General features: G+C 38.1%; 1 protein-coding gene and 1 long non-coding RNA gene across 10 annotated transcripts in view; one reads left to right on the forward strand and one right to left on the reverse strand.

The window, feature by feature from the left end:
• LOC112671198 (uncharacterized) overlaps positions 1-22,030 on the forward strand; it is a 32,445-nt gene extending 10,415 nt beyond the window's left edge. The window contains exons 2-4 of one of the 3 annotated variants that reach the window (XR_007413599.1): positions 7,969-8,103; positions 17,628-17,723; positions 21,831-22,030. This is a non-coding gene — a long non-coding RNA (uncharacterized LOC112671198). Of the gene's footprint in view, positions 1-7,968; positions 8,104-9,828; positions 11,089-14,555; positions 15,194-17,627; positions 17,724-21,830 lie in introns of those variants that run through there. The other 2 variants (XR_004803042.2, XR_003143462.3) reach the window with 2 other exon arrangements.
• The window catches only part of THADA (THADA armadillo repeat containing), a 332,024-nt gene that overhangs the window by 203,252 nt on the left and 101,825 nt on the right, over positions 1-26,947 (reverse strand). For all 7 annotated transcript variants that reach the window (XM_025465181.3, XM_035696069.2, XM_049115488.1 and 4 more), the window contains one exon: positions 26,734-26,825. In XM_025465181.3, the coding sequence (XP_025320966.1) occupies positions 26,734-26,825 (92 nt within the window). The remainder of the gene's footprint in view (positions 1-26,733; positions 26,826-26,947) is intronic.

The following is a 26,947-nucleotide window of genomic DNA, read 5'->3' on the forward strand; positions in this document are numbered from 1 at the left end:
CTCTGTGGTGGAGTGGGAATGAGGAAATAAAATATACAGAAAGAGCAAAGTTTTGGAATCAGCCAGAGCAGATCAGTACTACTTATAAGTGTAACCTTGAGTGATTTGTCCAACCCTGCTGAGTCTTCTGTTTTGTTTTCTATAAATTGGGAATAATAGTTCCTATTCTGTGGAGTTATTGTGAGGAATGAGATAATATGTGGGCAAATTTAACATTGTACCTTCTTAACAAATTATATGTGCATTGTTCTTAGGCCTTGGATCCTGCTACCTCACCCTCTTTGTTTCTCTCCCCACTTTAAAGAGAGATGAAAGGAACAAAGAGGAGATCGGTATAAATTACCACTAAAGTCAACATACTCTGAGATCCTAAGATCCAAGAGTACCAGAGAACATAGGTCATTTTCATTCTTGCTATACAAATAAGTCTTTAAAAATACATTAAGCGGAGGCATTTGAAAATAGGGGTGAAATTTGGGTTTCACATAAAAAATATATGTAATATTTTAAATGTGTTAACACCTATACTTAACAGTAATCATACACTAAATTATATATGTAAGAGCCAAAGGCGAGAAAGAAAGCTATAAAATGAAATGGGTGAATCCACACTGGTAGAAAAAACATGGTTTGGGTGTCTAAACAAACTCTCTCTCTCTCTCTCTCTCTCTCATACACACACACACACACACACACACACGATATGTGTGAGGCAATGACAGTACCCAATGTTGCTCTCACACTCTTCCACTCACACATTCTCAGAAAACACTATTTGTTTTTGATGTATTCACTCTAGTAGCAAAAATAAACACTTCCATAATGGAATATACAGAAATAGCTGCAGATGCTTCAAAAAATATATTTCATCTTGGAAAAGAATACCACATTTCTCATCTGATCATTTGTGATTACAATAGACTGGCTAGCAGTTGAGTCTGTACAGAAATAATTTAAAGTCACTCTAATAGTTTTACAGAGAGTCTCCAAATTTGTCAGAAACCAGGCAGCCTACAAAATGATTGATATAAAGCCTAAATAAAAACAACTAATTGAAGGAAAAGTCAGTGATAGTTTTCATATGTAAATTTTGGCATTCCCTCTTCTTTTTAATTGATACCATTAAATTGGTGTTTCATAGGTCAGAGGATTTTATGACTGTACACCAAAAATGTTGTTTATAACGCCATTTACAGGGAACTACCCGCAAATATTTTCTAATACATTTTTTCCTTTTGTCCGATTCAAATTGTTATTGCTTCATTTTTTCCCCCATTTAAGCCCAATTTTGTTTTTATTTACTTCCACTTCCTTTCTTTGCCCTTCAACAAGAGGAAGTCCCTTATAAAGTGTGTCCCAGTCTTTTTGGAATTTAGGTAGCACTAAATTACTTTAATCTGCAAGCATACTAAAGAACAAAAGGGGGAAATAAACATAGCAAACCAGGTGGTAGGAGATAAATATCCTTATATACACATAGAGCATTACCTCCTCACTGTCTCCCCCTCCACAAAATCCCATAAATAGTGTGGCCAAGGCTTATTTATAGAAAGGACAAAGGGTAACACAGGATAAAAATGAAAATACAGCCAAAGAAGCCTCTTAGTCTTCTCTGGCCTAATTTAAATAGGGTTACTCAAGTTCATGGATTGGTAATGGATGATGTTGTGAAATGAGGATGAATCAAAGAGTCATCTGCGAAATATTGTTTTATCCTAAGAATGGACTATATCATATGTTTTGTCCTAAAAGACATGACTCACAGGGAGCCCATGATTCCTTTTCCTTTCTTCCCTGAAATCTGAGCAAACCCAAAAGGGCAGAGTGGAGGAGCCATGCATCCAGAGTCCCACTTCAGGGGGTTGTTACCAGATGTGACTTGTCACCTGACTTCTGGGTCTCAGCTTCCTCATCTGTGAAGTGGGGATAATTACACCTAACCACCTCACACAGCTACCATAGGATCAAATGAGGTAAGAGATCTGAAAGCACTTTGAAATCACTGACTTCTACTGATTCCACCTTCTTTCTCTCAACTGTGGTCTTCCCATCACCATAGTCGTTACTCTAACTCAGACTGCCAACATTTTTTCCTAGGCTTGATCACCGGTTTACAAATATCAGATCACATACGTGCCCAATCATGGGGAAAAGGGAGAAGGGGGACAAAACAGGGCCATTTAGTAAGTTTTTCATCAAGCTAAATATATTCCATTTAGATAGCTAACGTTTATTTGAGATTCTCCTGTGTGAGTGGGGTACGTAGATTTGTGGATATGTCCTTTACTTTATGAAATGATACTGATAGGTGGTTTTTGTTTGTTTGCTTAATGTCTCTACTTAACAAAATGAAAAGGTCAGCAACTCTATTATGTTGAGCCTCAATATTTAAAAAAGAAGTTTGCTGGTTCATAAAATCCGTAAGTCTGAGTACCACCAGTCTATATTATCCTGACAAACAAAACTATTCCAACAAATTGATCTCCCAGTCTTCAGCTTTCATTTCCAATTCAGCTACCGTAGTGTGTTCTCTTCACCACAGTGAAAATGATCAAACTGAAACAAATCTAGTCCTGTTGTATCCGTGCTCAAAATGCTTTCCTTGCTCCCACATCCTCAAGTTGGCTGACAAAGACCCTACCTCACCTCCTGCCCCCCTCCCTTGTACTCTACACAGCAATCCTATTTTTTTTTTTTTAAAGATTTTATTTATTTATTCATGAGAGACAGAGAGAGAGAGAGAGAGGCAGAGACACAGGCAGAGGGAGAAGCAGGCTCCATGCAGGGAGCCAGATGTGGGACTCGATCCCGGGTCTCCAGGATCAGGCCCTGGGCTGAAGGCGGCGCTAAACCGCTGCACCACCAGGGCTGCCCAGCAATCCTATTTTGTGATGGCTCGTGTCACCTCTAGACTTTTGCACCAGAGTAGTCTCCCACCTAACTCACCTCTTCTTTCCCAGCTAATTTTTTTTTTTGTAATGTAAAGATACTCCATGGTATCTTTCTTTCTTTTTTTTTTTTTTAAATTTTACTTATTTATTCATGAGAAACACATGAGAGAGAGATAGGGGCAGAGACATAGGCAGAGGGAGAAGCAGACTCCCTACAGCGAGCCTGACGCGAGACTCAAACCCAGGACCCCAGGATTATGATCTCAGCCAAAGACAGACGCTCAACCACTGAGCCACCCAGGGGCCTCCTAGCTAAATACTGTGTATCCTTCTGTTCAGCCATTATCTTTATTGCTCTGGGATGTCTTCCTTGATTTGCCCAAGCCAGGTTACATGTACCTTCCATGTGCTCTTATAGCAATGCCAACTTGCCTCACTGTAGAACTTCATCCAAACGCTGATAAAGGTTTACTGGGCTTCTGCTATATGTCAGGGACTGCTATAAATGCTGGAGACATAGCCCATCCCCAAGGAGCTGACATGTTAGTAAGAGGAAACAGACTAGAAATTAAAATTCAAAATAACAGAGAAGTAAAATATCTGGTGATTGCTCATCATCATAGCCACCCAGCACAATGCCTAGTTCCTAGCTAATGCTCAAAAGATATCTGTTAATGAGTAAGTGGCAGGAGTGTCAAAAAGCGCTACACAGATGTGAAGGACTGACCTCCGTGAGCATGGGTTCCTACTGGTACATTAAAACCTCTTCTTCAAGCCTGGCCTGAGCTTTCAGAAGCCTCAAAGCATGCTGTGTCAGTCACACCAGGGCACTCACTATTCCAAGACTTGGTTTAATACTTAGCAAAAGTGGTAATTTTACCAGTAATTTTCAGATCAAATGAGTTAAGCACTGAAGTCTCAAAAGTCCCTACTTGGCAGAGTAGGCATCTTCCTCAAACTCAAAACACAAAATTAAAAGAAAGCCAGTGCCTTATATGGTGCACACACCAGAATGCTGGCTTCATGCTATATCAAAAAGGTTAATACTGGAAAAGTCAATAACTGCCACGAACAAGGACCCTGTCAGATCTCTGTCAGGGCATAATCCCACCTGAGTTATCACTTGCTAAAGTGAATTAAAATCAAGAAAGTAAACATTTAATGAATATTCACTTGCCTTTGGTTGAAGAAAGGGCTTAGACATAAGCTTTCCTTTAATTAAAAATAAAAGTAACCCAGAAAGCTGAAATGAGATCTGAGGAACACTCAACAGGGTCCACGAGTCAGCATAAGAAAGAGTTGGCAATACTGGCGTCAAACTGCCCCAGGGTGTGACTATAACACCATTTTGTTGATGCAAAGATTTGGAAAATAGATTTTCTGGACAGAACTAGGCCTAACATCTCCAATACCAAGCATGAGCCAAAAAATAAACCTGGTACAAAGGTACCCAGTGGTTCTGAAAATAGCTTGCTGTCTTCACAGACTGCAAATATGTCAAGCCCTGGGCCTGCGACGTGCACCAATCAATCAACCAACTGACAAACATGTATTAAGTACTGGGCTAAGTGCTCTGGAAGACTCTAGCACATATAAGTTACAATTCTAAGCCTCACAGAACTTAAAAGCTCAAGTTTAAAAAACAAGACAGAAATCCATGGAAAAACAAAAACAAACTATGATTGAAGGACTGGCATGGCAGGAGCCAAAGAAGTGGTATAACCTTGCTCCAGAAGCTGAAGAAGGGAGAACCTACAGAGGAATGTTCGGGGAAGGCTAGTTTCACAAGAAGCGAGGCAGCCAGGAGGCTGACAGATTTAAGAAAGCAGAGGAAGAGAGGTCCTAAACTAGTCTGAGTGAGCCTTGGCCTTGCAGCATGGTCAGGATTCACTGTTTCTGGGGAGTAAAGAGTTTGAGGGAGGAGGAAGAGAGTGTGTGCAGGAGAAGGGGATAGCGTGAGGACTCTGCTGAGGCAGAGATGTGTGAGGCCTGCCTGGGGCAGTGGAAAGGGCTGGAACAAAAAGTCTCCTGTGGAAGAGAATAGGCTGGTCTGTGGAAGGCCCTGAATGCCAAGCTAGTGAATTTAAACCATATTTCTCAAATACTGGAAAGCGGCTTAAAGTTTTGGCAAATGAGTAACATGATGAATTGTGTTTGGGTTTGTCCTAAACATTTTCACATAAGTCTACATTGCCCATACAAAAGAATTAAAAAAAGAATTTTTCTAAACAATGTTTGAAAGTTTAAAAAACAGTATATTTTCGTAGATATTTGAGTAAAATCCTATCACTGTGCTAAGTTTTAGATTATTCAGTAAATCACGCATAGTTGAGAAAATGCAGCAACCATTGAAAGGTCCATTTAACTTTATTTTATTTTTAAAGATTTTATTTATTTATTTATTTATTTGATAGAAGGGCGGGGGAGAGAGAGAGAGAGAACAAGCAGAGGGAGCAGTAGGCAGAGGGAGAGGGAAAAGCAGGTTCTACACGGAGCAGGGAGCCTGATGTGGGGCTCAATCTCAGGACCCTGGAAGCACTACCTGAGCCAAAGGCAGATGTTTAACTGACTGAGCCACCCAGGTGCCCCTGAAAAGTCCATTTTAAACAGCACTGAAAAGTGACTTTGAAAGGCAAAACTATTCCTTTACTACGCCCACTACCTTACTTCACCCACCCCCAACCTGACTAGGGTCTTTATTTTGCTTTAAGTGTTACAGATTTCCTTACGTACCTAGAAGGAAGAGCTGTTAGTCATCAATCTGGATGGTGTATGTTAATAGGGCCTTTGTTCAGAAATCTTAATAACAGGTTTGAGCCTTAGATGAATGTAAAATGAAAATACTGGAGGGGACTTTCTCTCTGCTAATCTGCCAAGTAAGCAGGACCACGGGCTTTCAAAACTGTTCCTGTGTGCATCATTGGCGAGGCTGTCTCTACCCTGGTGTATGAGGCATGGCCGACCCGAGTTTACTCCTACTTGCTTCTCTGGCCTGATCTTGGGCTGCCCTGTACCACTTAACTTCCAACAAAGGTTCTACAATCAAAGGCCCAAAGATGCTCAAATGTAATTTTGGCAGTTTCATACCTCTTAGAGGCTCTTGCCTCAACAAAGGCAGCATGACTGCACTGGCTTGTGCTGGCTCCAGGCAACCCCAGGGCTTTACCACCTTTGACCCCCATAAGCTGGGTAAAGGGAACACAGAGTTTAAAGCCAAGCTTTAATCTACCTGAAAGTTTACGAAATAATTTTACTCTGGGAGGTGATTATCTGGGGGAGGCTGCTGAACCAAAGGTATTTGGGGCTACATTTTATACTTGACACATTAATACTATAATCATTATCATATAGATACTAGCATTTAAAAATTATGTAAACAAGGAACCAAACAGCAATAGTACCAGTTACAGACACTGGATTTTCAAAGTTTTCTGAGCACCAACAAAGCAAGGAGAAAACTCTGGTTAACAAAAGACCTGCTTTCTAAACCTTGGGACGTGTTCAGGCGCTCTTCCACGGAAAATCTAAGATTCACACCAGTGTCACAAAAGGGAAAGTTGCTGACCAAAAAGGTCAGTAAAATCAGTATGAAAAGTATAAAGAGAATTTCCCAGTGCAGTAGGATGAACAACTCCAAGTGCCTAAAAATCTCTAAGTCTTATCCCCAAAAGCACTACAAAGTGATGGCAAAATTTTTAATTCAAAAAAGGTAGAAGTACCTTTTTAATTTCAAAGTAAAATAAAGTTAACAACCTCCCCAATATATTCAAATGTTCAGATTCCTAAAGAAAAGCAGTAAATATAATATACATAATATTATTAAGGCAACATTTAATCGAAAGATGGAAGGAACTAAACTCAGTAGTTCGTTTTGGAAACAAGACGAAAGGGGCTTTGGTTTCTCTTAATTTCAGCCATTCTTTCATTCACTGAACCCTTATGCTATTAGAGGCACGATGTTTGGCATTGTGGGGATGCAAAGATAAATTTGGTTTTCAGGTCCCCTAAGTACAGGGATGGGGGCAAGTGGGGAGAAGCAGGAACCCCAAAACCATATCATAAAAACACACAACAACAAAAAGCCATCCTTTTTTGAAACCAGTCTCAAACATTAAAAGGCATTTGCTGTTGAAAATGCAAAGGTAACTATTCCCACAGAAAGACAATTATTTGGATAGAGACATGTGGTAAACATTTCCTAGGGAAGGAGCAAATGAAAAAAGGTCAAAGGTAAAAGTCAACTGAGAAGAGCTGCAACATCTTAGCAATTTACAAATTTAAAGGAGAGTACCCTTTGAAGGGTGGGGATACACACACCACCTCCATTCATTATAAACAGATTTAAGAGAGAATCTTTTCCTTCTCTGGGGTGAATACCATAACATCTGTTTTCTTGTCAAAACAGCAACTGAGTTGATTCAAGAAAATATTCTCTCTCTCTTTTTAAAGTTGTTGGTGCATAATTACATGATTTCTCTTGAGCCCTGGTTTCCTTAAGACGTGTTTATTCTGCACATCTGCTCTCCCCATACCTGATTACACAAAGGTATCATAAATAGCAAACCAACAGGTATAAAGAGACCAGCCCTCAAAACAGATCAAAGCAAACAGCCCGTGGAGTCCTTTGGAAATCTTGGCTGGCAGCTCTTGTAAATAAAAGTGCTTCTAAAGCAGAAAGCATTCAACTACCGTATTTATATAGGGCGTGATTGACAGGTCAGTTATTAACTGCATAAAAACACAGGCAATGTTAACTAGCAAGAATGTTTGTTCTAGCTGTTCTATCTGAAGGAAAATGAAATCCAAGATAGAATGGCCTGCTCTCTGTTTCTTTTAAGTATTTATTTTAGAACCGTGCAGTATAAAAGAATGTTTTTTCAAGTCAGTGAACTTAAGCTATTTTGCTTACTGTTCTGGAATTTAAGTATGTTGTTATAATTCTTTAGAAAACAAATGTTACATTTACTAAAGGCAAATTCCAATGGTGCACCATGATCTTTTCAAACCCTAAGAAACATTTTATTCATTTGAATTACTAAAATTAAAGAAATTTTACATTAATTAATGTCTCTTCCAGTAACTAAAGTATATCAAATCGGAGGATCAAAGAACAGGAAGGTTTCCTCCCACTGCTCTGGAAGAAGGCATGTGTTCCTTGAATTGCTTAGGGTAGCAAGTCTAAAATTCACCAAAAGGAGATAAGAATAAACTGGTTTGTATTTTATTACTATTATTTTTTATTACTAATATATCCTATCATGATCATTTACTTCAACATTGCACAATGCAATATATTTTGTTTTAAAAATTCTTTCAAAAAATGATGTCAGCTGTATACAGATATGTGGTCAGGAAATCCTCAAAATCCACTTTTGCATGCAATGGTTTTCATTCTTGAGGTTTAATATGATTAGCCCCCACTCCCATCCCAGTGGAAAGCAAAAATGCCACACTGTTTCTCCAGCTAGAAGAACAACTTCTATAATAGTAGCTTTAAGAAACTACATAGCAAAAAAATCTAAAAACCTTGCATTTATCCAATCTATAATTTTAGTCTTCCATAAAATGAAATTTTTAAGGTAACAAGGAAGAAGTAGAGGGGAAAAGTTAGGGGAAAGAAAAACCAAGTTTTCCCTTTTTGAATCAATCAGCCAATACTTTTAAGACTGAAATTATATTAAAGTTAGCATTTTCCAGCCAAATAAATGCTTATGAAGTAGACCATGTGTTTATGCGCATGGCTGTTTATACATGTTTAATATCCTCAGTTGGAGAGCTTTTCCATGTAAACATAAGTTTTGTTAAATGTCTCTTGAATAAAATTAAAAAGCTTACTTCTTATCAAAATGTTTTACTCTTAGCAAAGGCTGCCATCATATGAGCTGAATTTCCAAACACAAAAGCGAACCCCAAATTCCCAGAAAACCCATCCTTCCTAATCAGTACATTTAATGTACCACAGTCTTGCTTCCTCTAGCATTCCTACAAGCAACAGTCTTTCAGAACACAGAATTCTTATGAAATAAATACACAGCCTTAGAACATGCCCTGGCCTCCTCCGATATCCACCCCTCCCCCTTCCCCCGCAGGACTGTATTTTCAAACTAGAATATTTGTTTTGACAGACTTCTGCTTGCTTAATTCTCTGGCAAAGGATTTCTTGCTCACCCTTTGCCAGTAATGAACATTTTGCCAGAAATATGCAACTTCTGGCATGACAAGAATAGGGGGGAAAAAAAAAGCCATGCCGGCAGAGACTTCCAGAACTAAAGATAAAAGCAGGCACACTGGAGGAACAGAATCCTTTCCCTTAACATATTATAATTTCCTCTTGTTTTCCCTGCTCCTCATTATCATGAGGAAAACCTTCATTTGGCAGTTTCACATACCTTCCCTATGCTCTAGAAAGCAATGGGAAACTATTCCCTAAATCTTGGTTGCTAATTAAAGAACTACTTATCCAAATGAAAAACGTAGGTTAGCTAATCCTACTCAGAGAGTAAATCTCCAAAACAATTTCTTAATAATAGTTTATCAGGAAAATTAAAATCCATTGAACTTGTTTAATCCCAATGGAATACTTCTCTTTCATTATTTCTCCAGTTACATTTAAGGACCTAACACTCAAAAACTTAACAATGCAAGATGGCTCCACCTCCCAGCACTGAACTCGGAAGGGTTGGGCAGGATACCACACAGCTCTCCTCAGAGAGCTAAGGGTGTGGGTGAAGTGCCTCTTTCTGCAACTACCAAGATTCTTGGGAGAAGGAGTAGCCCACAGAGTAGATTTCCTGCATGGGTGGAGTCAGGCACTCTCCAAAAAAACAAAACAAAACAAAATACTCATGGTTCGTAGGAGAACAGACAAGCATGTCCCAAAGAATACCAGGTTGTTGAAATACTCAATCTCTGCTGAGAGATCCTCTTTCCTCCACAGGTCACCTAAACGATGATGCCCCAGGAGTCTACCTCATCCCTCTGGGTTATTTCATTCACTCTCCAGGCATAAAATACCATCTATACACGGACAAATCCTTCACGCAGCTCAGGACTCTCTCCTATGCTCCAGACCCAGTATACTGAAGTGCTTCATGAATATGTTTTCCATTGGATGTCCCTCAGGCATCTTGAAACACAGACTCCAAACTGAACTTGCTATCCACCAACCTCCCCCCACATCCTTCAACAACATGCTTATCCTCCAAAATCTTCACCTCTGCTGATGGCATCATCATTCCAATTATCCCACCATCTTTCCTCCTCCCCGGTCCCCTCATTTCTCATCAAGTCCTGTCAAATCTATTGTCTTAATTACTCTAATCAATGTCCCCTGTTCCGTCCTCCTTGCCCACCCCATTTCTGACCTAAATTATTTTTTTACCACCCAGCCCACCCAGAATTTCCTCAAGTATGTTCTTTAAAACATAGTTCTTCCCAAGATACTCCATTAAAAAAGGATTCTATGATTCAATATTTTCAGTGAGTAACTGCACTGTGACTGCAGAGTCACAGTACATACCAGCATATTAAAGTTTTCAAGAACCCCTGGCCTGAAGAAACATGTTCATACCGACCTTTCACCATCATCACTTCCCCTGGCTCCCTTTCCCCAACTGCTTTTCTTCACTTGGCTAACTTCTACTTATCCTTCAAGCTCAGACCTTGCCTCTTACAGGAAGGCCCCTGAGAATAGATACCTGTCCCTACGCTGTGCTTCCAGATCTCTCCTTGCACGCCCCTATACAGAACCTTCATGCTAATGGCATGCAGTCTGGAGTATGCCTCCTGTACTTGGTTGTGAGACCCTTGAGGGGAAAGACTCTGACTGACTTATCTTCCAAAGTCCAGCAGGTTATCTGGCACGTGGCAGTGAATTAATAAACCCTATTGAGTAAATGAATGCTAACAATACCTAAATGTGTTATCATTTATTCTGTGACAGGCATCTGCTAATCTCCTTGCATGTATTAACTATTTAACCCACCCAAAGATCCTAGGAGGTGAGTGCTAGTATTTTTCCCATTTGACACATGGGGCAACCAAGGCAGGAGGAGTGAATATGTTTCATTTTTCCTCCCATACAATCTTATTTTCTCATTTCCAGCAGCATAAACATGAGTATTTTTACCCTGCTTCTTAGGAAAGAGGATGTGATCAAACCAATGGAAAGCTGGCAGAACATTGTTACTTTTAGAAATACTGTTATGTTATAGAACAAAAAAGCTTTAGTATAAAGGGAAAATAACTAGAATTAGGAGTCTTATCTGAATTTGAAGACCAGCTCTGTTTCATATTAGAAGATATGAGACATGTAGCAAATTAATAATCTAAATTCCAACGGTTACTTAAAATGAGGACAGTTATACTTATCTTATTGAATATTCCTACCATAATTACATGAGGTAAGTATATGAAAGTTCTTTGCAGCTTTTAGGTTATAAAATTGAGAATACTGATATCATTACTTTTACAAACAATATAATGGAATGATGTCTGACCTCCCTACTAGCAAATATTTATAATTGGTTACTATGGATTTCTATTTTTATTTTCCTTATGGATAAACTGGTCCAAATAATTGGAAAAGCTTTCAAATCTACATGGAGATTTCTACTGCAAGTTAAAAAACATTCTACTAAATTGAACCAATTGAACTACATCTGTTTTGAGGCTCACAGTATAAACTTGGAAATAAGGAAAAATCATTGAGTATTAATAAAAAAAAGCTTGACAAAAGTCTTAAAAATTTCAACAAAACCACGACCAGCACAACCGACTAAATTATCTACACTGTAGAGACTGTCTACACTCTCCTGTCATTAATGGAATCTTATATAATATAGCCAGTGCTCTCAGCCCTACAAACTATGAACAGCTCAGTAGATAAATCTCAATAAGCCTCCACATCAAACAGACTGGAAGAAATCAAAAGACCGCTGAGCTAAGCCAGACCAGGCTGATATTTTGGTTTATTGGTTAACTGTTATGTTTGGAAAGGCATAAAGCTTAATTGCGAGGCTTGAGGTGTATGTCAAAAATGCCTGACTTAAGTAGAAATTCTGATCATAGCATCTGTCACTAGTTAAAATACATGGAGATCTTTATCCAGGCTATTTTTTTGTTGTTTATGTTTTCAATAAATGAAAATAACCCAGTCACATGGTGACTAAATATGAATCATTGTTTCAACTTTTTGAGAAGGTTGGAAATCCCAGGTGTAAATTAGGGACTAACACCGTTGTTAATCCAAGGCATGTAAAAGTTAAAAAGGGGAAAAATCTGGTTTAGTTTATGACTTCTTGTGGTATTAACCATAGGTTTCTCACAAATACTAATGAATGCAACATTTTGAAACACTATATGGAAAAGTGAAATCCGGTGGTGTTATTTGGATATTTTTACCATTTTCTACTGAATAACTAACTCCATTTGGCTGAGTAAGTAACAAAACTAAACATTTCTTAAAAGGCCCTAGGAGAAAGTAATTTTTCCTAGTAAAGGTTCTATTTAAAGACGGCAAATGAGGTGCTCATCACTGCTACCAAAGCTACTCAACCATACTCAACACATCAGTATTTCCTCGGTGCTTTAGGACATGCAACAAACTTAAAAGACAAGCCCTCTCCTTCAGAACTTGGAATTGAGTTCAGAGTCCATAACTAATTCACAAGAAGCAATAGCAACACAAGAAAGAGAGCATGCCCCATCTGTGGCACCTCAGGGAAAGTCCTAAAGAAAGGGAGCGCAATGAGTCCAGGGATGACCCGTTTATTTGTTCAGCTAATTTAAAGACAATTCTCACTAATGCTCACCAAGCCTAGACCCTTTATAAGCCTTTGTGACATTTACTCCTATTTACTCCTCATAATGACTCTGGAGATAGGTCCTGTTACCATCCCCAATATATGATGATGCTGAGATAAACTCAGACTCGAGGGACTAAATAGCCCAAAGTCTGAGCTGGAAGTTCAATGTAGACCTAACTCAACATGCATTTTCTGAGCAAGGTCAATGTATCACTTCTTTGTCCCCTATATGAGGCACTGGGGTAAAAAGGAGCATCAGACCCAAGCCTTGCTATCAAGAAAGCCACAGTCAGGTTAGGGAGGACTTCCTGGAGGAAAAAAGATTCAGGCTTAACCCCCACAGAATGGGGAAAGCTAGCAGACTGTAAATAGAAGAGAAGGGACTGGTACATCCAGAGGAGAAAAAGCAGGCACAAAAGCAACAAAAAAGAAAATCATACCATATTCAAAGGATCAGTAGGGAGATTAGCTTGGTTGGAGTATACGTATTTGTTGATAGTTGGTAGGAGTTTAATAAATATTTGTGGGTTTGAATAATAGGAGATAAGGTGAAAAGGGCAAGTCCAAATTAACATAGGGCCTTGAAAACTAAGCTGAATAAAATACAATTAGTTAATAAATTATGTGGGCCAGTGTCCAACCTCACTCCTAATAAAAGCAACAGAAATTGAAACAACATGGTAATTTCCCCCTCACACTCTCTTAAACTTGCATTAAAGATTAATGATACCCACTGCTGGGAAGATTACACATGCTAGTGAATTTATAAATTGTATCTTCTTATTTATTTTTTAATTTATTTTTTTAAAGATTTTATTTATTATTTATTCACGAGAGACAGAGACAGAGAGGCAGAGACACAGGCAGAGGGAGAAGCAGGCTCCATGCAAGGAGCCTGATGTGGGACTCGATCCCGGACTCCAGGATCATGCCCTGGGCCAAAGGGAGGCGCTCAACCGCTGAGCCACACTGGCGTCCCTATATCTTCTTATTTAAAAGAAGCCTAACTATGAGTTTTCTGGAATGTTTACATTCTTGAACACAGTATTTCCATTTCTGATAATTTATCCCAAAGAAATAATCCAAAAACACAAGTAAAGCTAAAATGCATGAGGATATACCCTGTACCACTTTTTATATGTGGAAAACTTTGGGTGGAAAGTAAATGCTCAGTGTTAGGCAGTTGGTTAAAACAAAAAGGAAAAAGTTTAACAAAATAGGAAAGGCCGATGAAAGGGGTATGGGCTTTAGACCAGAGGCAGCAGTGAGCTAGTGAAAATTCCTGAGTAGGAAGGTGAAATGGGAAACTGTTTTTCAAGAAGATCAGTTTACCGAGCAATCTGAAAACACACAAATAGAATCTAAAGACTAGTTATACTGTAATAGCCAGAAATTACACCAGGTGAGATAACCTTACATATTAAAACACTTTGTAAATAAAAGTACTCAGCACACCATTATTAATAATATATATATTAAAAAAAACAAACAAACCCTAGGAGGGGGAAATTAAATATTTAATAATAAGAGAAATACTAAGTAAATCATGGTTTGTCCATTAAAGGAATGCTACTTTGATTGATATTACACATGAAACCCTGAAAAATGATTACATTTTATTTTGGTGAGGGGCAGGAGCAGGAAGAGATTTCTAGAGACAGAAACCTCCACAGAAAATGCCATGGATCCCATGGAATTCAATTTTCATGGGTGAGCCAAACGGTTTGGCAGTGCACAGCAGAACAATTCTGAAGGCAATTAGGGCTGAAAACAAGCAAGTATTTAAGAATGGTATGTCCATCTGTGGAAAGGCCACAACTGATAAATGATCATATGCCAACTGAAATACATTCTTCCCAAGGCATAAATCTATTTACTTCCCCACTGAAACATTATACTTTCACAATGATAAAAAACTGAAGCCTCTATTAGTCAATATTTGTAACTAATCAAAACGAGAGCACACACACCACCCCGAGAAATTCTCCTTTATTGCCCTAACATGTTGAAGCTAATGGAAAAGTTGGTTTACTGAAAGCATAAAGGAAAAAAGAGATGATGACTTGTGCTATGTGTCTGGGGAAAACTGGATACTCACCACTTTTATTTTAGAAGTCAGTGACACTGTTTTTTTAGCACACAGAATCTGATTTCTGAATATAGACAGAGGAGGCAGACCGCCAATACTGCTTTAATGTTTAATGTGAGGATCTGAATCACTGATTGTCCTATAGATAGGACAAAAGAAGGTAGTAAGATAAAGAAGTGATCAGGTGAGCTGTTCCTGCCTGAACGGCAGAAGAACTGAGAAGGGGAGGGCAGTGGCATTTATAGGGGCCACCTGTTTGAAGAGGGTGAGGAAGAGCCCGCAGAGGTGCAATCACACAGCAGCATGAAAGTGAAGAGGCACAGGAGTGGGGCAGGCAGGCAGCCTCCTCCCCCGGGGAGACGAAGGGAGTTAAGAGAGTACTGAAGGCTTTCCACCTTGCAGTACAGGTGAGTCTTATCTCTTCAACTGTTCTTCAGATATTTAGATCACATTTTATAAATGTCTGTATTCCTCTCAGTACTCAGAGTCTTGAACCTAAGTAAGCATTTTTGTTGAAATAGTGATTAAGGGAAAAAAAGATCGGGTCACCTAAACAGGCCACCAGTTATGGCCAGAACCAATGGCTGAGGAGGAGTTTGCACGGGGTCAAAGAGAGAATCAAGTGGGTTAAGGGGAGGAAGTGTGTAACTGACCATTTATATGTATCTAGATCAGTTGTCCATAGCTTGAGTGATCACAGAGATAAACATGAGAAAGAGATGTACTCAGAGCGATGGATGGCTCTAGAATTGTGTTTATAGGGTAGAACACTTTAGATCTCCAAGATTCAGCAAATGAATCACACCTAATGGTCCTCATCAAACATAGCCAGTCTGACTCCATCTTCTGTCCAGCCCAAAGGTTTGCCGTGACCCAGACAGCCTCATGGTCCACTCCTACAAAAGGCTGTTTGTACAGAACAAAACAGTAACAATTTGAAGGAGAGAAAAGAAAGAAACTTGGCAGATAGAGAAAGTGAGACTGTTCAAAACAAATGGCCTAATTTGATTTCAGAGGCCAAAAAAGTACATCAAAATATGACACTGGGTTTAAATGAAATAGGGATTTTTGGTTAATAAATGAAAATAATTAAGTACCAATTCCAATAAATTTAGAAAGATCATCTGACTTCATAGGATTTGGCGACACAGTAACATCAATGTTGTAATATAGAGGTCAAATTCCAAAATGAATTCAAGTTCCTAATAAAAAACAGTGTTAGCATTCTGTCAGCTTGTTAGAGATTAGTCATGAACCAGGGAGACATTTCACATCGCAGAGTAGCATTTTTCTGACTTAGAAGTTAATTGTATTTTATTTGGAACCTCTATTTTAATACTCTACAAAACTTTTTTCATGTGTAAAGGCATATACTTTGTTCTTGAGTAAAATTTTTATAATGCAAGCTTCCTTACAGTAATGAATTATATATAACCATATAGCCAGACACACTCGTACTACTTCATATCTTTTTTAAAATTACATGAAGGAATTGCATAAGGAAAAAAAAATCACATTTTCCTATTAGGCTAAAATACTACATATACTACTTATCTTCCTATTAAGCCGTTGTTCTTAATGAAAACATTTTCAAAGCTTTCGAAATAGCCTAGAAGAACGTAGCAGCAGACTTCATTAGTTGCCTACTAAAAATTCATTCCCCCATCCCATCCTTCCTTTTAACAGTATTTGAGTTTGGTTTGGTATATACCCTTCTCTGAGTATGCTGAATATGCTCTGATATGCTTCAGGGAAGATTGGCACCAACCCCAGACCCAACTGGAGAATCCTGATTAGTCTAAGATAATTATGGTGTATTCATTTCCCTTGTCAGGGATAAGTTGGGGCATGCTAAAATGTTAATTCTGGCCAAAAAGATGCAAAGGGAAGTCTGCAGGGTGTGGGATTGAGAGCATGGGAACATACAGGAGGTGGTGTTGTCACTTTTAAAAAGAGAGGTGCAAGGCCACTGGATATTGTGCCTAGACACTGTTGCATCTAGATGTGATAGCTGGAACTGCAGCTATCATGCAACCATGAAGGAAGCTTGCCTGCGGCCAATGTCATTACATCAAGGATGACACAGCAGAAAAATGAAAAAACCCGGGTCTTTGATGGTGTTATCAACCTAGAATGAATCAATTCCCCCTCAAAACTTCTTGGTTATATATGAGATAATAACATCTCCTTATTCTTTAAATTTTGATTTTGGTTTTCTGTTACTTGCAGTCAAAAGCATTCTAACTGCTACAAGTCTGAAGTATTTCAAGTCTCTGTTTAAATTATAACAAATGGCTATTATTTGGGAGATGAACTACAACAACAGAATATGCTGCTTAATTTACTAGCTAGACATATAGTTTAAAGATAGAAAACTCAGCTACATGAGTAGATCCTAAAGCCTTACCTATTTTACTTCAAAGCTGGTTACTCTTCTGTTCCCCTCTCCCTAACTACCCACTCTACACACACACACACACACACACACACACACACACACACACAGAGGTACATACATCATATGCTAATGGCTTGGAATTGACCTCATCCTCATACTAATGATCTGGGAAAACGGACATCTTCTGACAAAACAGTAGAAGAGTCTAACATAGAATATAAAGTTTTCCCAAAGAGGCACTTTAAATATCCTAAGATTAGAAACAGTCTAAGATTATGAAATTTTCATTGATTCATATTTATTATCTACTATATGTTAGGATGCCATTTTGAATTTTTATCTGAAAATCTGGAATAATTTATAGTATATTTAACTGCAAGTAAATGTACGTTTTTCTGTTCCTACTGAGGTATATCTGAAATATCTTCCTTTCTCACAAATAGTGCTGCTCCTGATGATCGGAACCATGCCTTCCACCTGCCTTGATCAGTTTTCCGAAAGTAGTCACTCCTAAAGTATATCTGATGGAACACAAGACGGTAATAAATGTTCTTTAAAAGAGAGAGAGGGGTGCCTGGGTGGCTCAGTGGGTTAAGTGTTTCACTCTTGGTTTTGGTTTACCTTATGATCTCAGGGTCATGAGATCAAGCCCTTAACTGGGTTCCAAGCTCAGTGCAGAGTCACTTGAGATTTTCCCTCTCTTTCTGCCTCTCCTCACTCCTCTCTCAAATCAATCAATCAATCAATCAATCTTTTAAAAAAGAGAAAGAAAAAGAGAGTTTGCCAAGGTCAAATAATTTGGGAGAACTACTGCATGTTATATCCCAATTTTGAAGATTCACAAAATATATTATAGTATATGAACTGTCCTGAGAAGTCCTGTCATAAAGAGATTTTTAATTAACTCAATGTTTCTGAAACTTGCTTGACTCTAGATTTTTTTTCCACTAAATATCTTTCAGTATCTGAGGAAATTAGTAATCTTTAACATATGACACATTCCCTTCTAATACAGCCACTACTCAATTTAGAAATAACAAAAAGAACAAATACTAAAATAACCACATCAACTAGAACTATGCCTTAACAATCTACAGAGACTAGTAGTTATTCTTAAGTAACTTTCTTTCATATTCTCCAATTCCATCTGCCAGGGACACAGAATGTAATTTCTTCTCAAATGATTCCAAAAACAATGCTTTTATTATATAGCAATACTACATTACAAAAACTTCTAAATGATTCCTAATGTCATGTACGATTCAAACTAGCCTCCCTGACATATCTGTTTTACTCACCGGGATAGCCCCAGAACCTCGGAATAGTGATTACAGCAAAGTAGGTGGTCAATGAATCATTGCTCGAAGAATGAATGAAAGAATGGATGAATATCTCCATCACATCCTCCTCTCCACCTGTCTAAATCTTGCCCATCCCTTTTTTTTTTTTAAGATTTTATTTATTTATTCATGAGAGATACAGAGAGAGAGAGAGAGGCAGAGACACAGGCAGAAGGAGAAGCAGGCTCCATGCAGGAAGCCCAATGTGGGACTTGATCCTGGGACTCCAGGATCACACCTGGGCTGAAGGCAGAAGCTCAACGGCTGAGCTACACAGGCATCCCTTGCCCATCCTTTCAGGTGTAGATTAAGCCCTAACTCCTGTATGGAGCCTGGCCTCGTCCCCTTCTGATCCCCTATCCCCTGACAGTACTAGAGAGTTTGATACTCATTTTTCCTAAATTAGTTCACATGTTGGTCTTCTCTCTCAGTAAATGATGAACTCCTTGAAATCCGAGACTATGTTATAAACTACTTTTGTATGTATTAGAATGCCAAGGTAGAACAATAAATATTCAATGAAAAAATTTTATTCAGGGCAGCCCGGGTGGCTCAGCGGTTTAGCGCCGCCTTCAGCCCAGGGCATGATCCTGGAGACCTGGGATCGAGTCCCACGTCGGGCTCCCTGCTTGGAGCCTGCTTCTCCTTCTGCCTGTCTCTGCCTCTCTCTGTGTGTCTCTCATGAATAAATAAATTAAAAAAAATTTATTCATTACATTTCATTAAAAAATCAGTGTGTAACAAGAATAACTGGAAATTCTTGGAATTTCTAAACCTATACGTTACTAAAATCAGTAGTTATAAGGACCAAGTTCTATGGTGTATTCATATCCAATTTCTAAAGAAACTATTCCCTCTGACTTTAACCTCTTTGACTTCATTTTCTCATTTGGAAAATAGCTCTGTGGTATTTCTCTACAGGTATTGAATGAGCAACAAATACTGCTTGTAAACCCCCTGATAAAGGAAGACTTTATCTCATAGTCCTGGAAGCAATCCTGACGTCTTAAATTATGTAATCCTGGTATTACATTATATTAGTCTGGTTCATATAAAATGTAAGCTACAAAAATACCAAAGCTAAGAAAAAATATTTACTCATGCTTTTACTAAGATGCAGAGAGAGGATGCATGCATTGCCAAAATTCCATAGAACATGCTCAAACTAAAGCAACAATGCCTTAGTTATTAAAGAAGGCAATGGCCTGAAGCAGTACTTAGGAACAAAGATTACTTGGTCCATGCAAGAGTCAATATTTAAGAACACAATGACTAATTCCCACTTCAAGTTCATGAACATATTTCTTTTTAAGAGCTTCTTTTTGGTTAAAATTTTTATTTGTGGTTTCCCTACTTATGATCCATGAACCTAAGAATGAACAAAAACTTGAAACATGAAACTCTCCAGTAGGCCAAAGTGTCAGTATAGACTTAATTCTGATTTTAAAGACTTCTCAACAAGGGTTACACGAAACTTGTACTTTACTTCTCAGTCTCCAAAAATACTCATTTATCAACTCGGCCTAAAGAACCAGACTGAATGTTCTTGAACAACCGTGGAAAATGCATGAATGACACCTCCAGACCATATCAAAACACTTGGGCTCTTAATTTAATTTCAAATTACTTGAATCCCAACTAGTATTATTGTTGCCAATAGAAACTCCATTTATAAATAATCAGCTTTTTTTTTTTTTAATGTTCTAGTTGAGCTTACCCTGAGCTAAAAGTAATCATTAAATTCATTTCCAGCACTACCTGTGTGACCCTTCAGCAAACTGCTCAATTTTCCACACCTCAATTTTCACCTTAGGTTCTCTCAAAGATAAAAACTAGCAACAGTTCTTATTATCGCTTTTTAAAGATTTTACTTATTTGAGAAAGAGAGAGATCATGGGTGGAGTGGGGAGGAGGGGCATAGAGGCAGAGGGAGAAGCTGACTCCACATGGAGCAGGGAGCTCAACTTGGAGCTTAATCCCAGAACCCTGGGATCACATCCTGAGCCAAAGGCAGACACTTAACTGATTGAGCCATCCAGGCTCCTCTCATTTTTGTTAAAGATACGAATGAAAAATATAAGCGCGGACTTGAAAAACATTAGGTTAAATCAAGAAGACATCAATCATACCATAGACAAGGATTATCACAAAACTCCCAAATCCTCTCCCTACAGCACCAAACTATCATCAAATACAAGAGGTGAATGTCTTACTGGCCACACCAATAATCCTATTGAGGTAATTTAATTCATCTCCTACTTGCCAACCAGAAAACTAAGATTTCTACATTCCTGACACTACAGTAGGACATTAGAAGCCTTGTGACCTGCTGCTCCCTTGGGTGTCTGCATGAAAACAGAGTGTGAAGTTCCCTAGGAAGAGAATATCCACGGGACAGAGGCTTTTGCCATCCATAGAAAGGGTCTCATAGTCACCTCAAAACAAACTTCTCCATTGGCCCCCTTCCCACCTTTCCTCCTAAAAACAACAGACCACATAGAAGATGTGAGATTCTTGCTCTACATTGAGACCCTAGGGGACGTGGCTCATTTCCCATAGTTTGACAACATAAAACCTACAGTCAGACTCTAAAAAGCTGATTCACTGCTCATGAGGGGCTACGTGTATTGGTGTGTAAATCGGCATGCATTCTACAAATGGACTTGATTTGTGTTCTAGTTCTGCCACTTTCTGGCTGTATGACCTGGGGCAAATAATTAATCTGCTAATCTTAGTTTACTTCTCTGAGAAATTAGGATGACTATCCACTCTGCAGGGGTACAATAGAGGCAAAATTAGACACCCATCAACGGTCTGGCGAGGCCAACCACACAAACAAGCACGGAAGCTATGCTAACCCCTTTCCTTCTGCATCCGTGGAACAGAGACTGCAAGCATAGCAGATAACCGCAGATATTCTTCATGAGACTGTCAGGTTCCCCAGTGCCAAGGGCACGTCTGATTCATCTTTGGATCTCAGTGACCAGCAGAGGGCCTGGCCCAGAGTAAACACATAATAAGTGCTTTTTAAATGGAGAAAATGAGAATCCTTTGGGTTGGAGGATGTTACGATTATCCTGGCCACAGTCAAAGAAAAATTTGATTTTCAGTTTGGCCAAACGGGTGCTTGCTACAAACTATTCTATAGTTCAAAGCAAATAGGCTATTCTGAATTCTAATAATTACATTCTCTAAAATATGAAAACCCAAATGCCCTACAGCTCTCAATTTTAGTTTTGAGAATCCAATTATTCCCTAAACAATGGAGTGGGTAACCACAGAAACTTGTGGAATCTCTTTTCCTAGAAAACATGAAGAACAGGAGAGAAGCCAGTCTGTCTGGAAACTGCCTCAAATTCTATCTATAAGCAAAGGCTGGATCAGATCAGATGCTAAGAGGATCCTTTAAGACCTACACAACTACGATGTTAAGAGAAATAAACTAAAATAATTCTCTGTAGTTTACACCCAGAAAAGTAAAATAAATACAATTCAACATCTCCTAACGTAGTCATCAGAAATAATTTTACTTGACCTAGTGGTGCTTTTATAAACATATTTTTCTGAAATTGTGCTAAACCATCCCAAGCTATCAATTTAAATATGAGCTTTCTCTAATAAGACAGAATAGAGGTTATTATAACTTAACAACACAAAAACCAAGATTATTATCCTATTGTTCCATTTTTCAATCTACCTGTTTCCATGTAGCCCAAATCTACTCATTTCCAAGGCTTTTTAAGAAACACTATTTCCCCCAAACATCCCATGCAGCTTTCCCATTAATGATTTTCTAGTGCATCTGTTGATCATGTCACACTGTGCAGCTGCTTACTACAAACGGTCTTCTACTTGTATCTTTTGCAAATAATAATTTTTGTTCCCCTAACAAAACATAAGCTCCTTGAGCAAGGTCCAAGTGTACTCCCCTATTGTGTCAATGAGTTCATGACAAAGGCTTACAAATTTTCATTGGCTGATTAATTGATTTACAATGAACAGAGAGGGGCGCCTGGGTGGCTCAGTTGGTTAAGTGTCTGACTCTTGAATTTGGCTCAGGTCATGAACTCAGGGTCCTGAGATCAAGTCCTGTGTGGGGCTCTGTGCTGGGCAGGAAGCCTGCTTAAAAATCTCTCTCTCCCTCTCCCCTTTCTCTCACTTGCATGCACGTGTCCATGCACTCTGTCATTCTCTCTCTCTCAAATACATAAATAAAATAAGATGATAAGATAAGTTAAGATAAGAGATCCCTGGGTGGCTCAGCGGTTTAGCGCCTGCCTTTGGCCCAGGGCATGATCCTAGGGTCCTGGGATCGAGTCCTGCATTGGGCTACCTGCATGCAGCCTGCTTCTCCCTCTGCCTGTGTCTCTGCCCCACTGCCCCCCTCTCTCTCTTTCTGTGTCTTTCATGAATAAATAAATAAATTCTTAAAAAATAAAATAAAATTGAAATAAATGAAATGAAATGAAATGAGAAAGCAAAAGCTATAGAACACTCTCTACACTGAGGACCAATATGAAGCTTTGGCAAAATCTAAATTAAAGTTTTCAGAAAAAAAAAAAAATAAAGTTTTCAGGCTGCTATATATTGACATTTGTCATTTACCTGAAACTAGAATAGTTGGAGGTTAATGCTTGTAGGGGCTAAAGAGAAAGACCTAGAGTTAACACATCGGTTTAGCTCCTGTCCTGTACGTAACAAGGAAGGGTTCAAGGGTGCCCACTCACAACACTGCTGATGGAGACCATTTTGGGAAGCCCAGCACAATCCCCAGATGACAGAGCTGTGCAAGCTCTGCTCCTATATAGGATCAAAGATTCATTCTGTCAGGCCAAGTCAACTAGGGAGTAATAAATAAAAAGGAAAGGAAATTTAGCAAATTAAAATGTTGTAACATTATTTTTTTAAAAAACCAAGTTAAACAACTTTTCTCATTCTTTACAATCCAAGAAATATATCTAGAATAAGACTAAGGAGCTCTAGAGTCCAGTCATTACCAGTGCACTCTACATACTTATAAATAGGAATGCAGAACCTCCTGCTCCCTTCTTTACATATGAAAAGGGAACTTCTTGTCTATACTACAAGGCAGGTACTGTTTTAGGAACTGGGAATAGAGCACTTTACCAAACCTACAATTTTAGTAACAATTACATAAAGCCTTAGCTTAGTATTTTACAAAAATAAGAGACCTCCAGGATTGACCAATCTCTTATCTTAGAGGAGAAAACCAAAGTCCAGAAAGGTTAACTAATTTGTCTCAGTTGATTATTGTGGCTATATGGCAACAAAGGCAGGGAATAGAAACCAGATTTCTTATCTCTCCTCTAGTAACAAAATTTACTTACTCTTTAAGCAACTATTTCTGTGTTCTAGCTACACATATGTTAATTGCCAGGTATACAAATAGGTAAGATACGGACTCTGTTCTTAAAAATTTCAGTTAACTCTAAGGTGATGGGATAAGCACCTTAATAGAGATGGTAACAGAAAAAAGCAAACTCTGTCTCTAATTGTGTAGGACTTCCAATGTTTTATTTATTTATTTTTAAAGATTATTTATCTATTTGAGAGAGAGAGGGTGAGCATGTGTACGTGTAAGGCAGGGGAGGAGCAGAGGGAGAGGGACAAGCAGACTCCATCTGTGCTGAGCTTAGAGCCTCCCATGGGACTCCAGCTCAGAACCCTGAGATCAAGACCTGAGCTGAAATCAAGAGCCGGACACTTACCCGACTGAACCAGCCAGGCACCCAACTTCCAACATTTTAAAAGAAAATAAATGGTTAATCATTTATTTTATCCCCACCATAGCCCTGAGTACAGAGTACAGATCTTATTCTTGTTACATAGATGGAGAAATTGAAGTACAAAGAGGATGAGGCAGTATATTAAGGTCATCTCTAGCAGCAGCAAAATGCCTAGAAACCAAGTCTGTTTACTCCAAGATAGACATTTTTTTCCCACTAGATGGGAAAGGCAGATGTTCTTTTTATGACCAGTTCCCTTCTGACCAAAAGCACACATTTGCAAGACGGTGTGCAGAACAATCTGTGGCTGTGAAAGTAGACTTAACTGGCCTGTGAGGTCTCATCAGCTAAGTGTAGTTATTCGATGGTTGAGTAACCAACCAACCAACAAGACATCATTATTACTAGCATTCTTAAAGTGCCCATTATGTATACACAGAATAGATGGGAAAGGTTCTGCCCTCAGGGAGTTAATATTGTAGGGAACAGGGTTATAAACATTTCAACAAAAAGTGACATAATTAAACAAACTACGACTAGAATAACCACTACAAATAATGGCTAATTTAAGACACTAAAGGTTTTGCAGAGCAAATCTAGTAGATGCTTCCAGGAAATATACTCTTTAAGAGTTAAGCAAACAGAAGCCTTGTATACATAATGATACAGACCAATCTTCAGATTATTAAAAAAAAGGCTCTTTCTTACCAAGAATGTTCATCATATTAAAAAAACTATTATTTCCTTCATTTCGCCTTTCAACTTTACTCAAAACGATTTTATGAATGGAATAATTTCTCTCTTTCTAGGAAGTTACATATTTTGTAACCTTTCCTATTTAAGAAGAATGAATTTATAATGGGGCTCCCATCAGCATGCCTTTGGCAAAAGGATTAAAGCAGGATGGTTTCATTGTGTTATTCTTTCACCCTCCTTCAGATGTAACCTACATGGAATGAATCTGATGATTTCCTCCTATACACAGTAAAATCTGTATACGCATCCAAGAATAGTCACACTATAAAAGTAAAAGGGAAAAAAGTATTTCTTAATTGTCACGTTCAGTTTTAAACATTAATTTCGCTATTAATTATCTCATATTTTATTTATGCCATTATTTATCATGGCCTTATAACATGACCAAACTGTTTTAAACCTTAACACTTTTTAGAATTATTAACAAAGAAAGCCAAGGATAAACAAATATTAGTGATTTCAAATTACTGAGAGAAACAATTTCTTTAGAAACTGGCTAAATAGTAAAAATTGTAATCATATCAAAGGAATAATGTTAGCATTATTTAAAAAAAAAATACAACTTGATTTAAAAAAAAAAAAAAAAACAACTCTGCAGTATTTCCTGAAAACACTCAAGGGATTAAAAGAAGCCAATTGCCTTCTTTTAAAATATTTGTTAAATTTCATAAGGTGATAAGCAGCAACTTAAATGGCAATTCAAAACTATCAGTAGATTTCATTAGAATTATCAACGGTGCATCATAAAATTATTTCATGACATTTTCTAATTCCTAAAACTCACTTCCATCACAAGAAAGTATTTTCCCAAGTAACAGCTCAAAATCTAAATTTAAAATGTGATAATCAGCCTTTTTAGGTAGGAGAGGAATAGTACCTTAGTTATCTATAGATCATTCAGAGACAGTACTGGGCCTCATCAGATTCTGAAGTAAAGAAAGTAATTAAACACGCAGTGACAGTGACATCTAGTGTCAGCACTTGCAAGCCACTAGATTACCATCAAATTCTCCCACATGCTGAAGAAAGAACTATTCAAAACTTGTCTTCTAAAAAAAACCCCAACTAATGGAACTTCTGCATTGTATCTAAAAATGACCCATCATCAAAGTGTTTCAATAAGTTTCCTTCCAGACATTAAAAAAAACTTTAAGAGGAAAACATCTTAAAGGAAAACCATAACACTAAAGACCTAAAAGTAAAAAAGCGTTGTTTATTCCATGTAGCCAACATCTATCTGTAACTGCTCCCCTTGGCTACAGAGTTTATGCAAAAGTAATCTGGGACACATTCTGATTAAGTATATTGTAAACATTTAAACTTCCAGATATAAAAGCAAAGATACTACACAAGCTAGTACTTGGTTAACAAACACATTAAAAAAAAAAAAAAAAGCAATTTAGGACATTTCAGGAATACCTGAGGATGCAAAGAAAAAAAAACTTCAGCTGTTGCACTGAGAAACAAGCTCGACATTTCAGCCCTTGCTACCTTGCCGTATTTTTGTTGCTTTAAAAGGTACACTTATTAAACAGTAGGTATTTTTGCCCAATAGCTTACAATTTGGCAGCCTAGATTAATTTACTATAGCATTTTAATAGTTTTATGCTCTAGATAAATCCATAAAAGTAAGCAAATTTCCAAAAATTATTTTTGGCCAGGACAATATTTTGTAAAAAGTAAAGTTAGCAATAGATGAAGCTTACCTATTTTTTTTGGAGAGTTCATCCTTTCCCCTTTTAACTCCAAATATTCTTGTGATCAAGGTACTAAAAAGAAGTGTGGATGAATTTCTCACCTAATGTAAAAATAAATGCACAATAAGGGTTAAGAAATATATATGGCATGAAACCAACATTTACCATGTTCAAACTTGACATTCAAAGTCCTTACCCAATTGGCTAATGTGGGGCTAAAGAA

This window comes from Canis lupus, chromosome 10, assembly GCF_003254725.2.
Source record: "Canis lupus dingo isolate Sandy chromosome 10, ASM325472v2, whole genome shotgun sequence".
NCBI classification, from domain to species: Eukaryota; Metazoa; Chordata; class Mammalia; order Carnivora; family Canidae; genus Canis; species Canis lupus.